Source organism: Oncorhynchus nerka, linkage group LG27 (genome assembly GCF_034236695.1).
Source record: "Oncorhynchus nerka isolate Pitt River linkage group LG27, Oner_Uvic_2.0, whole genome shotgun sequence".
Taxonomy (NCBI): domain Eukaryota; kingdom Metazoa; phylum Chordata; class Actinopteri; order Salmoniformes; family Salmonidae; genus Oncorhynchus; species Oncorhynchus nerka.
The window spans coordinates 7,913,143-7,925,903 of NC_088422.1; the positions used below are offsets into that span (position 1 = coordinate 7,913,143).

The 12,761-nt window shown below is 40.8% G+C and overlaps 1 protein-coding gene across 3 annotated transcripts in view; it reads left to right on the plus strand.

The window, feature by feature from the left end:
• LOC135565248 (trichohyalin-like) overlaps nucleotides 1-12,761 on the plus strand; it is a 65,759-nt gene that overhangs the window by 3,039 nt on the left and 49,959 nt on the right. The window contains exons 6-7 of one of the 3 annotated variants that reach the window (XR_010461416.1): nucleotides 877-954; nucleotides 1,496-3,461. Coding sequence is in view for 2 of the 3 variants with exons in the window: in XM_065011353.1 (XP_064867425.1) it covers nucleotides 877-954; nucleotides 1,496-2,802 (1,385 nt within the window). In the remaining variant the exon portion in view is untranslated. Of the gene's footprint in view, nucleotides 1-876; nucleotides 955-1,495; nucleotides 4,700-12,761 lie in introns of those variants that run through there. The other 2 variants (XM_065011353.1, XM_065011354.1) reach the window with 2 other exon arrangements.

Here is a 12,761-nt window from a genome sequence, read left to right on the forward strand (position 1 = left end):
CCTACTGTTTCTAGTCTATAGAGGACCATCCTTCCCTTAGTGAGTTATCAATATTGTCCTGTTGTCTCCTACTGTTTCTAGTCTATAGTGGTCCATCCTTCACTTAGTGAGTTATCAATGTTGTCCTGTTGTCTCCTACTGTTTCTAGTCTATAGTGACCATCCTTCACTTAGTGAGTTATCAATATTGTCCTGTTGTCTCCTACTGTTTCTAGTCTATAGTGGACCATCCTTCACTTAGTGAGTTATCAATATTGTCCTGTTGTCTCCTACTGTTTCTAGTCTATAGTAAACCATCCTTCACTTAGTGAGTTATCAATATTGTCCTGTTGTCTCCTACTGTTTCTAGTCTATAGTGGTCCATCCTTCACTTAGTGAGTTGTCAATATTGTCCTGTTGTCTCCTATTGTTTCTAGTCTATAGTGGTCCATCCTTCACTTAGTGAGTTGTCAATATTGTCCTGTTGTCTCCTATTGTTTCTAGTCTATAGTGGACCATCCTTCACTTAGTGAGTTATCAATATTGTCCTGTTGTCTCCTACTGTTTCTAGTCTATAGAGGACCATCCTTCACTTAGTGAGTTATCAATATTGTCCTGTTGTCTCCTACTGTTTCTAGTCTATAGAGGACCATCCTTCCCTTAGTGAGTTATCAATATTGTCCTGTTGTCTCCTACTGTTTCTAGTCTATAGTGGACCATCCTTCACTTAGTGAGTTATCAATATTGTCTCAAACTGTCATCAATCTTGATATTCTCTATCTTCTCCAATAATCTATATTTCACTATGATGTTTAATGTATTTATAGTTTGTTTATACTATGTTTTAAGTGTGTCTCTGATGAGTCAGTATGTTGATCAGTTCTCTATGTTGTTACAGTGGGAGGAGAGACCTCAGATACAGACCCCACACTTCCACTGAGGAGGAGACACAGCATGGAGTTACCTCATCCATATAGTGAGTTATGGATGTAGATTATATTATATTAGACACTGTTGTACCTCCTCCATATAGTGAGTTATGGATTTAGATTATATTATATTAGACACTGTTGTACCTCCTTCATATAGTGAGTTATGGATGTAGATTATATTATATTAGACACTGTTGTACCTCCTCCATCTAGTGAGTTATGGATGTAGATTATATTATATTAGACACTGTTGTACCTCCTCCATCTAGTGAGTTATGGATGTAGATTATATTATATTAGACACTGTTGTATATCCTCCATCTAGTGAGTTATGGATGTAGATTATATTATATTAGACACTGTTGTACATCCTCCATCTAGTGAGTTATGGATGTAGATTATATTATATTAGACACTGTTGTACCTCCTCCATCTAGTGAGTTATGGATGTAGATTATATTATATTAGACACTGTTGTACCTCCTCCATATAGTGAGTTATGGATGTAGATTATATTATATTAGACACTGTTGTACATCCTCCAGAGAGTCAGAGTGTTGATCAGTGCTGTGTGTTGTGTTGCAGTGGGAGGAGAGAGCAGCAGTCCAGACTCCCCAGTGTCTCCCAGTGTGTCTGAGCTGAGACTGGTGCTGCTGGGGAGGACTGGGGCTGGAAGGGGTGCAGCAGGAAACACCATCCTGGGCAGAGAGGAGTTTGGGGCCCAGGCCAGCCCCTCTGCAGTGACCCAGAGGAGTAAGAGGAGAGAGGGGGAAGTGTGTGGGAGACGGCTGGTGCTGGTGGACACTCCAGACTGGTTCTGTCCTGGACTCTCTCTGGAGGAGATGAGACAGGATGTGGGGCTCTGTGTCCGTCTGTCTGCCCCAGGACCCCACGCCTTCCTCCTGGTCATACCAGTGGAGCCCTCTAAGGGGGAGGAGAGAGGGGTGCTGGAGAGAATGGAGATGTTTGGGGAGGGTTGTTGGGAACACACTGTGATTCTATTCACCCATGATGATGGACTGAAAGAGCAGAGCATTGAGGAGTTTCTCCAAGCAGGAAGTCGGGACCTCCAGCAGCTTGTAGAGAAAAGTGGGAGCAGGTACCACGTCCTCAGCATTAAGGACAGGGCCCATGGCACTCAGGTATCAGAGCTGCTGGATCAGGTAGAGGAGATGGTGGCAGGAAACAGAGAGAGATTCTACAGCAGTCAGACCTACAAGGAGGCAGAGGACCAGGTTAGAGAGATGGAGGGAAACATCCAGAGAGAGAGAGGAGAGAAGAAACAGAGGAAGGAGAGAGACTTGAGAGAGAGGCTTCAGAAGGAGTTGCAGGACTCTCTGATAAAGATAGAGGGAGTGATCCAGGAACATGAGGGAGATATCAGAACACTCAGTGAAAGAACCAGTGAACTGGAGAGACAGGTGAAAGAAGAGAGGGATGAGGAGAAGAAAAGAGAGCTGGAGAGGGAGCTGAAGAGGGAGTCTGATAGGAGGGAGGAGATGGAGAGAAAGCTGGAGAGATTTAGAGAGAAGAGAGAGAATGAGAGGAGGGAGATGGAGGAGAGACACAGACAGGAGATGGAGAACTATGAAGGAGAAGCCAGAGTTGAAGCAGAGAGAAACCTGATGAAGATAGTCCTGCCTGAGTTACAGAGGAACATCATGATCTCACAGACAAAGATGCAGAGGGAGTTCAGCAGACAGATGGAGGAGAAGAATAGACAGATGAAGGAGAAGGATAGAGAGACGGAGGAGAAGAATAGACAGATGAAGGAGAAGGATAGAGAGATGGAGGAGAAGGATAGAGAGATGGAGGAGAAGGATAGAGTGATTGTGGAAAGGGATGGAGATATAGAGGGACTGATAGAAAGACTGAGGGAAATGTGTAAATGAGTTATTGTAACTAGCCTGAAGAAGTGCTGGGATACATGGAGAGGTAGAAGAAGAGAGAGGAAGAAGAGAGGGAGAACTGATGGAGATCTGAGGAATGTTTGGGCAGATGGAACCTAGTTCACCATTTCACTGAATTGGCCTGACAACGAGGTTAGAGATGAGATGACTTTTTCATGGAGGGATTGGAGAAGCTAGAGATAATAACATGATATTTATCTGACAATGTAAGAACAACCTGATAGTCTGTCCTGTGATGAGTGTCATGGTGGGAAAACAGGTCAGAATACTGATCCTGTCTAGAACAACCTGATAGTCTGTCCTGTGATGAGTGTCATGGTGGGATAACAGGTCAGAATACTGATCCTGTCTAGAACAACCTGATAGTCTGTCCTGTGATGAGTGTCATGGTGGGAAAACAGGTCAGAATACTGATTCTGTCTAGAACAACCTGATAGTCTGTCCTGTGATGAGTGTCATGGTGGGAAAACAGGTCAGAATACTGATCCTGTCTAGAACAACCTGATAGTCTGTCCTGTGATGAGTGTCATGGTGGGAGAACAGGTCAGAATACTGTCTGATCCTGTCTAGAACAACCTGATAGTCTGTCCTGTGATGAGTGTCATGGTGGGAAAACAGGTCAGAATACTGATCCTGTCTAGGTCAAAATCTGTACTTCTGCCCCTGAGGAAGGCAGTTAACCGAATGATCTCCGGGCGCCGAAGACGCGGATGTCGATTATTTAATGTTGAGGAGAGTGAGAGGTCAACAGATGTCACGCCCTGACCTTAGTTATCTTTGTTTTCTTTATTATTTTGGTTAGTTCAGGGTGTGACAAGGGGTGGTTTGTTGTGTTTTTGTCCTGTCTAGGGCTTTTGTCCTGTCTATGGTTTTTGTCCTGTCTAGGGGTTTTGTCCTGTCTAGGGTTTTTGTCCTGTCTAGGGTTTTAGTCCTGTCTAGGGTTTTTGTCCTGTCTAGGGTATTTGTCCTGTCTAGGGTATTTGTCCTGTCTAGGGCTTTTGTCCTGTCTAGGGTTTTTGTCCTGTCTAGGGTTTTTGTCCTGTCTAGGGTATTTGTCCTGTCTATGGGTTTTTGTCCTGTCTAGGGTTTTTGTCCTGTCTAGGGTTTTTGTCCTGTCTAGGGTTTTAGTCCTGTCTAGGGATTTTGTCCTGTCTAGGGTTTTTGTCCTGTCTAGGGTTTTAGTCCTGTCTAGGGTTTTAGTCCTGTCTAGGGTTTTTGTCCTGTCTAGGGTTTTTGTCCTGTCCAGGGTTTTTGTCCTGTCTAGGGTTTTTGTCCTGTCTAGGGTTTTTGTCCTGTCTAGGGTTTTAGTCCTGTCTAGGGTTTTAGTCCTGTCTAGGGTTTTAGTACTGTCTAGGGTTTTAGTACTGTCTAGGGTTTTTGTCCTGTCTAGGGTTTTTGTCCTGTCTAGGGTTTTTGTCCTGTCTAGGGTTTTAGTCCTGTCTAGGGTTTTTGTCCTGTCTAGGGATTTTGTATGTTTATGGGGTTGTTTACTAGTCTAGGTGTTTTGTATGTCTATGGTTGCCTAGATTGGTTCTCAATTAGAGGCAGCTGTTTATCGTTGTCTCTGACTGGGAACCATATTTAGGAAGCCATATTCCGTGGGTAATCTGTGGGTGATTGTCTATGTGATGTTGCATGTTTGCCCTCAGTGTTGTTAGTGGTCATGTTGTTGGTTTGTTTAGTGTACTTCGTGTTAATTCGTCTTACATTAAAAATATATCTTCACATCACGCTGTGCTTTGGTCTCCTCACTACGATGATGGTGACAACAGACCAGACTCCACATGGTTTCTAACCCCAGACTCTGAAGTGATTGTACAGACATGTGGAATATAAATGAGGTCATTGAGACCGAGACTAAAAGTCAACATTGTCACTACTTTTGGTGTTCTGTTATTATTTGGAGTGGGTGAGATATTTGTCTATTGTATTGTTGACCAGGATTAGCGTGGGTCAAGACACTGGAATTCCTGAAACCATAAATAATATATAATAATTGTTTGTGAAGTTTCTTCTGATGAAAGTTATAAATGTTCATTTAAAGGCAGTTGTCTTCAGAACATCAATGAATCATATTCTTGATTTCCTGTCTGACTCCCTGTCACACACACAGTCTATTCAGGACAGGGGGGGGGGGGGGGGTTGTGTGTGTTGAATGCTGGGGTTTGTGTGATGACATTATACACAGGCATGTCTAAGTCTAACACTGGCTCTCAGACAGGAAGTGGCAGCCACACCTTAACAATAATACATGCTTTTTATACAGAGCTTTTCACTGAGGCTCACTGCACTTTACATGGAATGGTAACCTACACACACATACACACAACTCCTGAATACTCCGAACACAACTCCTGAATACTCCAAACACACAACACTAAAACACAAGTGATGGAGATGAGGAAGGTGAAGATGAGGGAGAAGGAGAAATGAGTTAGAAGGTGAGGGGTGGAAAGAAGAAAAGAGTGAGGATGTTCAGTGTGAGGGGTGAGGGGTGATGAGAAGGAAAGGTTGGTGATGAAGGAGGGGAGAGGAGAGGAGAGGAGGCTGGCGAGAGGTGAGGGGAGGGTACAGGCGAGAGGTGAGGAGAGGAGGCAGGTGAGAGATGAGGAGAGGGGACAGGTGAGAGATGAGGCGATAGGATTGCCTGTAAATGGACAGAAACAACCACACATAAAGGTTATAACTATCAAGTAGTTCAGATGTAGTCCTATACCAACATCAAATATATGATTATTAAGTGTTGTCATGCTAGTCACCTGTACATCCTCCACAGACCTCCCTAAAGACAACTCCACATGACTCCCTAATGAAGGAGAAATGAGGCATTATTAGGCATTATTAGAAGCATGTCAGTTACCCAGTAAATGAACAGTGGTGAAATGTGATCCTCATACTAGTCGTACAGATCAAATCTCCATAGATAATCATAAAGCAGAGGGAATGGCTGAGGTGGCTGCCTTGGTGAGAGAAAGTGTTAGAGAACCACATGTAAATATTGTGGATTCCGGAGGAGAAATTGGCTAAATTTGACACAGGAAAACATATTTTGGGTTGAAGATTCTAGGAGAAATGACAGAGGAATGGATACTAAAGGTAACACATTTAAATTATATGACACAACACTCTCAGAAGGCCTTGGGGGTTTTAAATCATGAGACATTTTATGTGGTTTTATTTTGAAATAAATGTAGATTTTATGTCGTCTTATTCTGGAATAGGATTCTTGAATGGAAGGGTGGAGGGGTCACAAGGAATTAGTATAGGTGTTAAATAACCTAAAAAGAACTGGGGTCATGAGGAATTAGTATAGGTGTTACCTAACCTAAAATGAACTGGGGTCACAAGGAATTAGTATAGGTGTTAACTAACCTAAAATGAACTGGGGTCACAAGGAATTAGTATAGGTGTTACCAAACCTAAAATGAACTGGGGTCACGAGGAATTTGAATAGGTGTTACCTAACCTAAAATGAACTGGGGTCACAAGGAATTAGTATAGGTGTTACCTAACCTAAAAGGAACTGGGGTCACAAGGAATTAGTATAGGTGTTACCTAACCTAAAATGAACTGGGGTCACGAGGAATTAGTACAGGTGTTACCAAACCTAAAATTAACTGGGGTCACAAGGAATTAGTATAGGTGTTACCTAACCTAAAATGAACTGGGGTCATGAGGAATTTGTATAGTGGTTACCAAACATAAAATGAACTTGAATTGTTTTCTGTGGTCTGGTGGTTATGGAGAATCATGGGAAAAAGGAGACCTGTGAATCGTTAGACTCGGTGGAGAGATCATGTCGTTAACTAGGTTAACTTCTAATGGATTGTGATATATGGATTGTGATAAATGTATTGTGATATACTGTATTGTGATATACTGTATTGTGATATACTGTATTGTGATATATGTATTGTGATATATGTATTGTGATATATGTATTGTGATATACTGTATTGTGATATATGTATTGTGATATACTGTATTGTGATATATGGATTGTGATATATGTATTGTGATATACTGTATTGTGATATACTGTATTGTGATATACTGTATTGTGATATATGTATTGTGATATACTGTATTGTGATATATGTATTGTGATATATGTATTGTGATATACTGTATTGTGATATATGTATTGTGATATATGTATTGTGATATACTGTATTGTGATATATGTATTGTGATATATGTATTGTGATATATGTATTGTGATATACTGTATTGTGATATATGGATTGTGATATATGTATTGTGATATACTGTATTGTGATATACTGTATTGTGATATACTGTATTGTGATATATGTATTGTGATATACTGTATTGTGATATATGTATTGTGATATATGTATTGTGATATACTGTATTGTGATATATGTATTGTGATATACTGTATTGTGATATATGGATTGTGATATATGTATTGTGATATACTGTATTGTGATATATGTATTGTGATATACTGTATTGTGATATATGGATTGTGATATATGTATTGTGATATACTGTATTGTGATATATGTATTGTGATATACTGTATTGTGATATATGTATTGTGATATACTGTATTGTGATATATGTATTGTGATATATGTATTGTGATATATGTATTGTGATATACTGTATTGTGATATATGTATTGTGATATATGTATTGTGATATATGTATTGTGATATACATTACATTTAAGTCATTTAGCAGACGCTCTTATCCAGAGCGACTGTATGTTTTGCTGATTTCACTTTGAGTTTTTGTTTTGATCCAAATTTCACCAGATTGGGATCCTGGAGTGGGAATTCTGTGAGGGGTTCGGGTGCTAACTTCATGATCTAGTAACTCTTCCTAGAGGTCACCAGTAGAATAAGGGGATATGGACTCATTTAGAAAAAGGTTTTAGCAGGAACATTATGTTATGCTTTTTGACATTTGTCTTCAAGATGTTACTAAGAAAAGCTTAAGGTCATAATTCGTCATATAGTCAATGTTTGTCTGAATTTCCTGAAACAGAAATGTAATGAACTTAACTGTTGTTGTGATCTGTGTTTTGTTGAGGTTATCATGGAAGGTGACGTCAGATCGTGTCTTCATGCATGGTAGGAATAATTTGACCATAGACAGTGTGTGTAAACCTCAAAACCCTCCCTCACCGGCTGAAGAAAGAGCGGTGACTTTTACCACTTCTGTCTGAGTCCATAAACAAGGAACAGAGTGCTGAGAGTCCGTGTGGAGTGAGTGTGGAGAGACAGAACAAGTTCAGGTGAGAGACTAGTGTACGTGGGAGAAACCGGAGTATCTCCTTGGATATTAAAATCGGGACATTATCAAGAGCCATGAAATGTGACAGGCAAAAGTGACATGTGCCGTTGGGAAAATGAACTGTAAACGATATCTGAAGAAGACAGGCTGGAATGATAAGTGCCGGGTGAAGGAAAGGGGGGGGGGGGGTGGTATACACCCTGCTAACTATTTAAACTAACATGGACAAGGGGGGGCTGTAATGAGAAGAGTTATGACCGACAATAAAAGGTGGTTTATAAATGTATGTTCTAACAGGGATGATGTGAGCCAAGTTGATAATATAAATGTATGTTCTAACAGGGATGATGTGGGCCAAGTTGATAATATAAATGTATGTTCTAACAGGGATGATGTGGGCCAAGTTGATATTATAAATGTATGTTCTAACAGGGATGATGTGGGCCAAGTTGATATTATAAATGTATGTTCTAACAGGGATGATGTGGGCCAAGTTGATAATATAAATGTATGTTCTAACAGGGATGATGTGGGCCAAGTTGATAATATAAATGTATGTTCTAACAGGGATGATGTGGGCCAAGTTGATAATATAAATGTATGTTCTAACAGGGATGATGTGTGTCAAGTTGATAATATAAATGTATGTTCTAACAGGGATGATGTGGGCCAAGTTGATATTATAAATGTATGTTCTAACAGGGATGATGTGGGCCAAGTTGATATTATAAATGTATGTTCTAACAGGGATGATGTGGGCCAAGTTGATAATATAAATGTATGTTCTAACAGGGATGATGTGTGCCAAGTTGATAATATAAATGTATGTTCTAACAGGGATGATGTGGGCCAAGTTGATATTATAAATGTATGTTCTAACAGGGATGATGTGGGCCAAGTTGATATTATAAATGTATGTTCTAACAGGGATGATGTGGGCCAAGTTGATATTATAAATGTATGTTCTAACAGGGATGATGTGGGCCAAGTTGATATTATAAATGTATGTTCTAACAGGGATGATGTGGGCCAAGTTGATAATATAAATGTTCTAACAGGGATGATGTGAGCCAAGTTGATATTATAAATGTATGTTCTAACAGGGATGATGTGAGTCAAGTTGATAATATAAATGTATGTTCTAACAGGGATGATGTGGGCCAAGTTGATAATATAAATGTATGTTCTAACAGGGATGATGTGAGCCAAGTTGATAATATAAATGTATGTTCTAACAGGGATGATGTGTGCCAAGTTGATAATATAAATGTATGTTCTAACAGGGATGATGTGGGCCAAGTTGATATTATAAATGTATGTTCTAACAGGGATGATGTGTGCCAAGTTGATAATATAAATGTATGTTCTAACAGGGATGATGTGGGCCAAGTTGATAATATAAATGTATGTTCTAACAGGGATGATGTGGGCCATGTTGATAATATAAATGTATGTTCTAACAGGGATGATGTGAGCCAAGTTGATAATATAAATGTATGTTCTAACAGGGATGATGTGGGCCAAGTTGATAATATAAATGTATGTTCTAACAGGGATGATGTGGGCCAAGTTGATATTATAAATGTATGTTCTAACAGGGATGATGTGGGCCAAGTTGATAATATAAATGTATGTTCTAACAGGGATGATGTGTGCCAAGTTGATAATATAAATGTATGTTCTAACAGGGATGATGTGGGCCAAGTTGATATTATAAATGTATGTTCTAACAGGGATGATGTGGGCCAAGTTGATAATATAAATGTATGTTCTATCAGGGATGATGTGGGCCAAGTTGATAATATAAATGTATGTTCTAACAGGGATGATGTGTGCCAAGTTGATAAACTGGAATTTGAGCCTCCGTCTCAGAGTAAGAATTGAGTTCAGTCACTCTACATTCGGGTTGGATCATTTATCAAATGTTTTAGTTGTGATTGGGATGCAGCGAGAGAGAACTGCTGAAGCACGATGAGGGGTGGGGGTCCCTGATCACATTAATGTGGCAGAGAGAGAACTGCTGAAGCACGATGAGGGGTGGGGGTCCCTGATCACATTAATGTGGCAGAGAGAGAACTGCTGAAGCACGATGAGGGGTGGGGGTCCCTGATCACATTAATGTGGCAGAGAGAGAACTGCTGAAGCACGATGAGGGGTGGGGGGCGCTGATCACATTAATGTGGCCGAGAGAGTCTCCAGAAACGTATCTCTAAGTGTCGTCCTGAGGGGAGGTGGTTTGTTTGGGGGAATCACTGGATGACAGCTTGGGACGACCATGAAAGTTGTTTTGTTTCACCTTGTATTCAGAGTTATTATGTTACATCACATCAACCAGTGGTGCTGAGTTATTATACATGTACTTTGTTTCTCTTTTCTTTTCAAGTCAATATGTTTTTAGGTTTCGTGGAACATGAGGGTGTTCATGGTTCCAGAGGAGGGAATGATGTATATTAACTAACTGGTTTGAGAACATGTTAGTATGTTTATAACTGTAGAAAATGCATTAAGAGTATCGTGTGTTATGGGTTAGATGTAGTGATAGAGTATAGTGTGTTATGGGTTAGATGTAATGATAGAGTATAGTGTGTTATGGGTTAGATGTAGTGATAGAGTATAGTGTGTTATGGGTTAGATGTAATGATAGAGTATAGTGTGTTATGGGTTATGGGTTAGATGTAGTGATAGAGTATAGTGTGTTATGGGTTAGATGTAGTGATAGAGTATAGTGTGTTATGGGTTAGATGTACTGATAGAGTATAGTGTGTTATGGGTTAGATGTAATGATAGAGGAGTATAGTGTGTTATGGGTTAGATGTAGTGATAGAGGAGTATAGTGTGTTATGGGTTAGATGTAGTGATAGAGTATAGTGTGTTATGGGTTAGATGTTATGATAGAGTATAGTGTGTTATGGGTTAGATGTAGTGATAGAGTATAGTGATGTTATGTATAGTGTTAGATGTAATGATAGAGTAGATATGGGTTAGATGTAGTGATAGAGTATAGTGTGTTATGGGTTAGATGTAATGATAGAGTATAGTGTGTTATGGGTTAGATGTAGTGATAGAGTAGAGTGTGTTTTGGGTTAGATGTAATGATAGAGGAGTATAGTGTGTTATGGGTTAGATGTAGTGATAGAGTATAGTGTGTTTTGGGTTAGATGTAGTGATAGAGTATAGTGTGTTATGGGTTATAGGTTGGCTGTAGGGACAGTAACTGAAGGAGTAGCAGGGACAGTAACTGAAGGAGCTGTAGGGACAGTAACTGAAGGAGTAGTAGGGCCAGTAACTGAAGGAGCTGTAGGGCCAGTAACTGAAGGAGCTGTAGGGACAGTAACTGAAGGAGCTGTAGGGACAGTAACTGAAGGAGTAGTAGGGACAGTAACTGAAGGAGTAGAAAGGACAGTAACTGAAGGAGTAGTAGGGACAGTAACTGAAGGAGTAGTAGGGACAGTAACTGAAGGAGTAGTAGGGACAGTAACTGAAGGAGCTGTAGGGACAGTAACTGAAGGGGTAGAAGGGACAGTAACTGAAGGAGCAGTAGGGACAGTAACCGAAGGAGCTGTAGGGACAGTAACTGATGGAGCTGTAGAGACAGTAACTGAAGGAGCAGTAGGGCCAGTAACTGAAGGAGTAGTAGGGACAGTAACCGAAGGAGCTGTAGGGACAGTAACTGAAGGAGCTATAGGGATAGTAACTGAAGGAGCTGCAGGGACAGTAACTGAAGGAGTAGTAGGGACAGTAACTGAAGGAGCTGTCGAGACAGTAACTGAAGGAGCAGTATTAGTAGCTTAGGATGCTATATTGACTACTGCGCAAATGAGGGGTATTGTGAGACTATAGTCATGGGCCATGTTGTTAGTAGCATTGGTTACTTTAGTAGCATTGTTGGGATATCAGTTTATGACGAGTCATGTCACATGGATTGGTTACTGGTAACTAGGGGACCGACTGGAGAACAGGGGATGTGGTTATTCAAATATCACCAATGATGTTGTCAGGAAATGACCCATGTGTTGCAGTGTGTAGATCCTCAGGTGAAAGCAGAGATATAGCCAAGGGCACGGACTGAATTCTGGAGATGGAGTGTACATCAAGAGACACCAGGCGGGGGTGTTGGGACAGCATTGGTTTGAGAGACACACTACTCCGTACAGTACCTGCGGTGGTTAAGATCGTAGTGTCTCTCCTTGGGGGGGGGGGGGGGGGGATAGTTCTCACATGAAGTGAAGTCCAGCTGCATAATGGGTGAGTGAAGACACCATGACACAGGAAGCGGAGCGAGAGAGAGAGAGAGACTACAGTCCACTGTAAGACATACAGATGGGTTGGGGCTGGGAACTACTATCAACATCATAGTTGGTTTGGGGTTTAGCTGCTTTATGGGTTAATGCATCATATGATAGAGGATAGAGGGGTAATTGTACTGTGAACAACATGTTGAAGGTATTGATGTGAAAGCAGATACAGTGCTGAGTTCCCTCAAGAGGATGTAATGTGGGTTATGGATACGCCCTTGCATATCAGGTGACGTGCCAATCAGGGTTAGGGATACGCACTTGCATATCAGCTGACGTGCCAATCAGGGTTAGGGATACGCCCTAGCATATCAGGTGACGTGCCAATCAGGGTTAGGGATACGCCTTAGCATATCAGGTGACGTGCCAATCAGGGTTAGG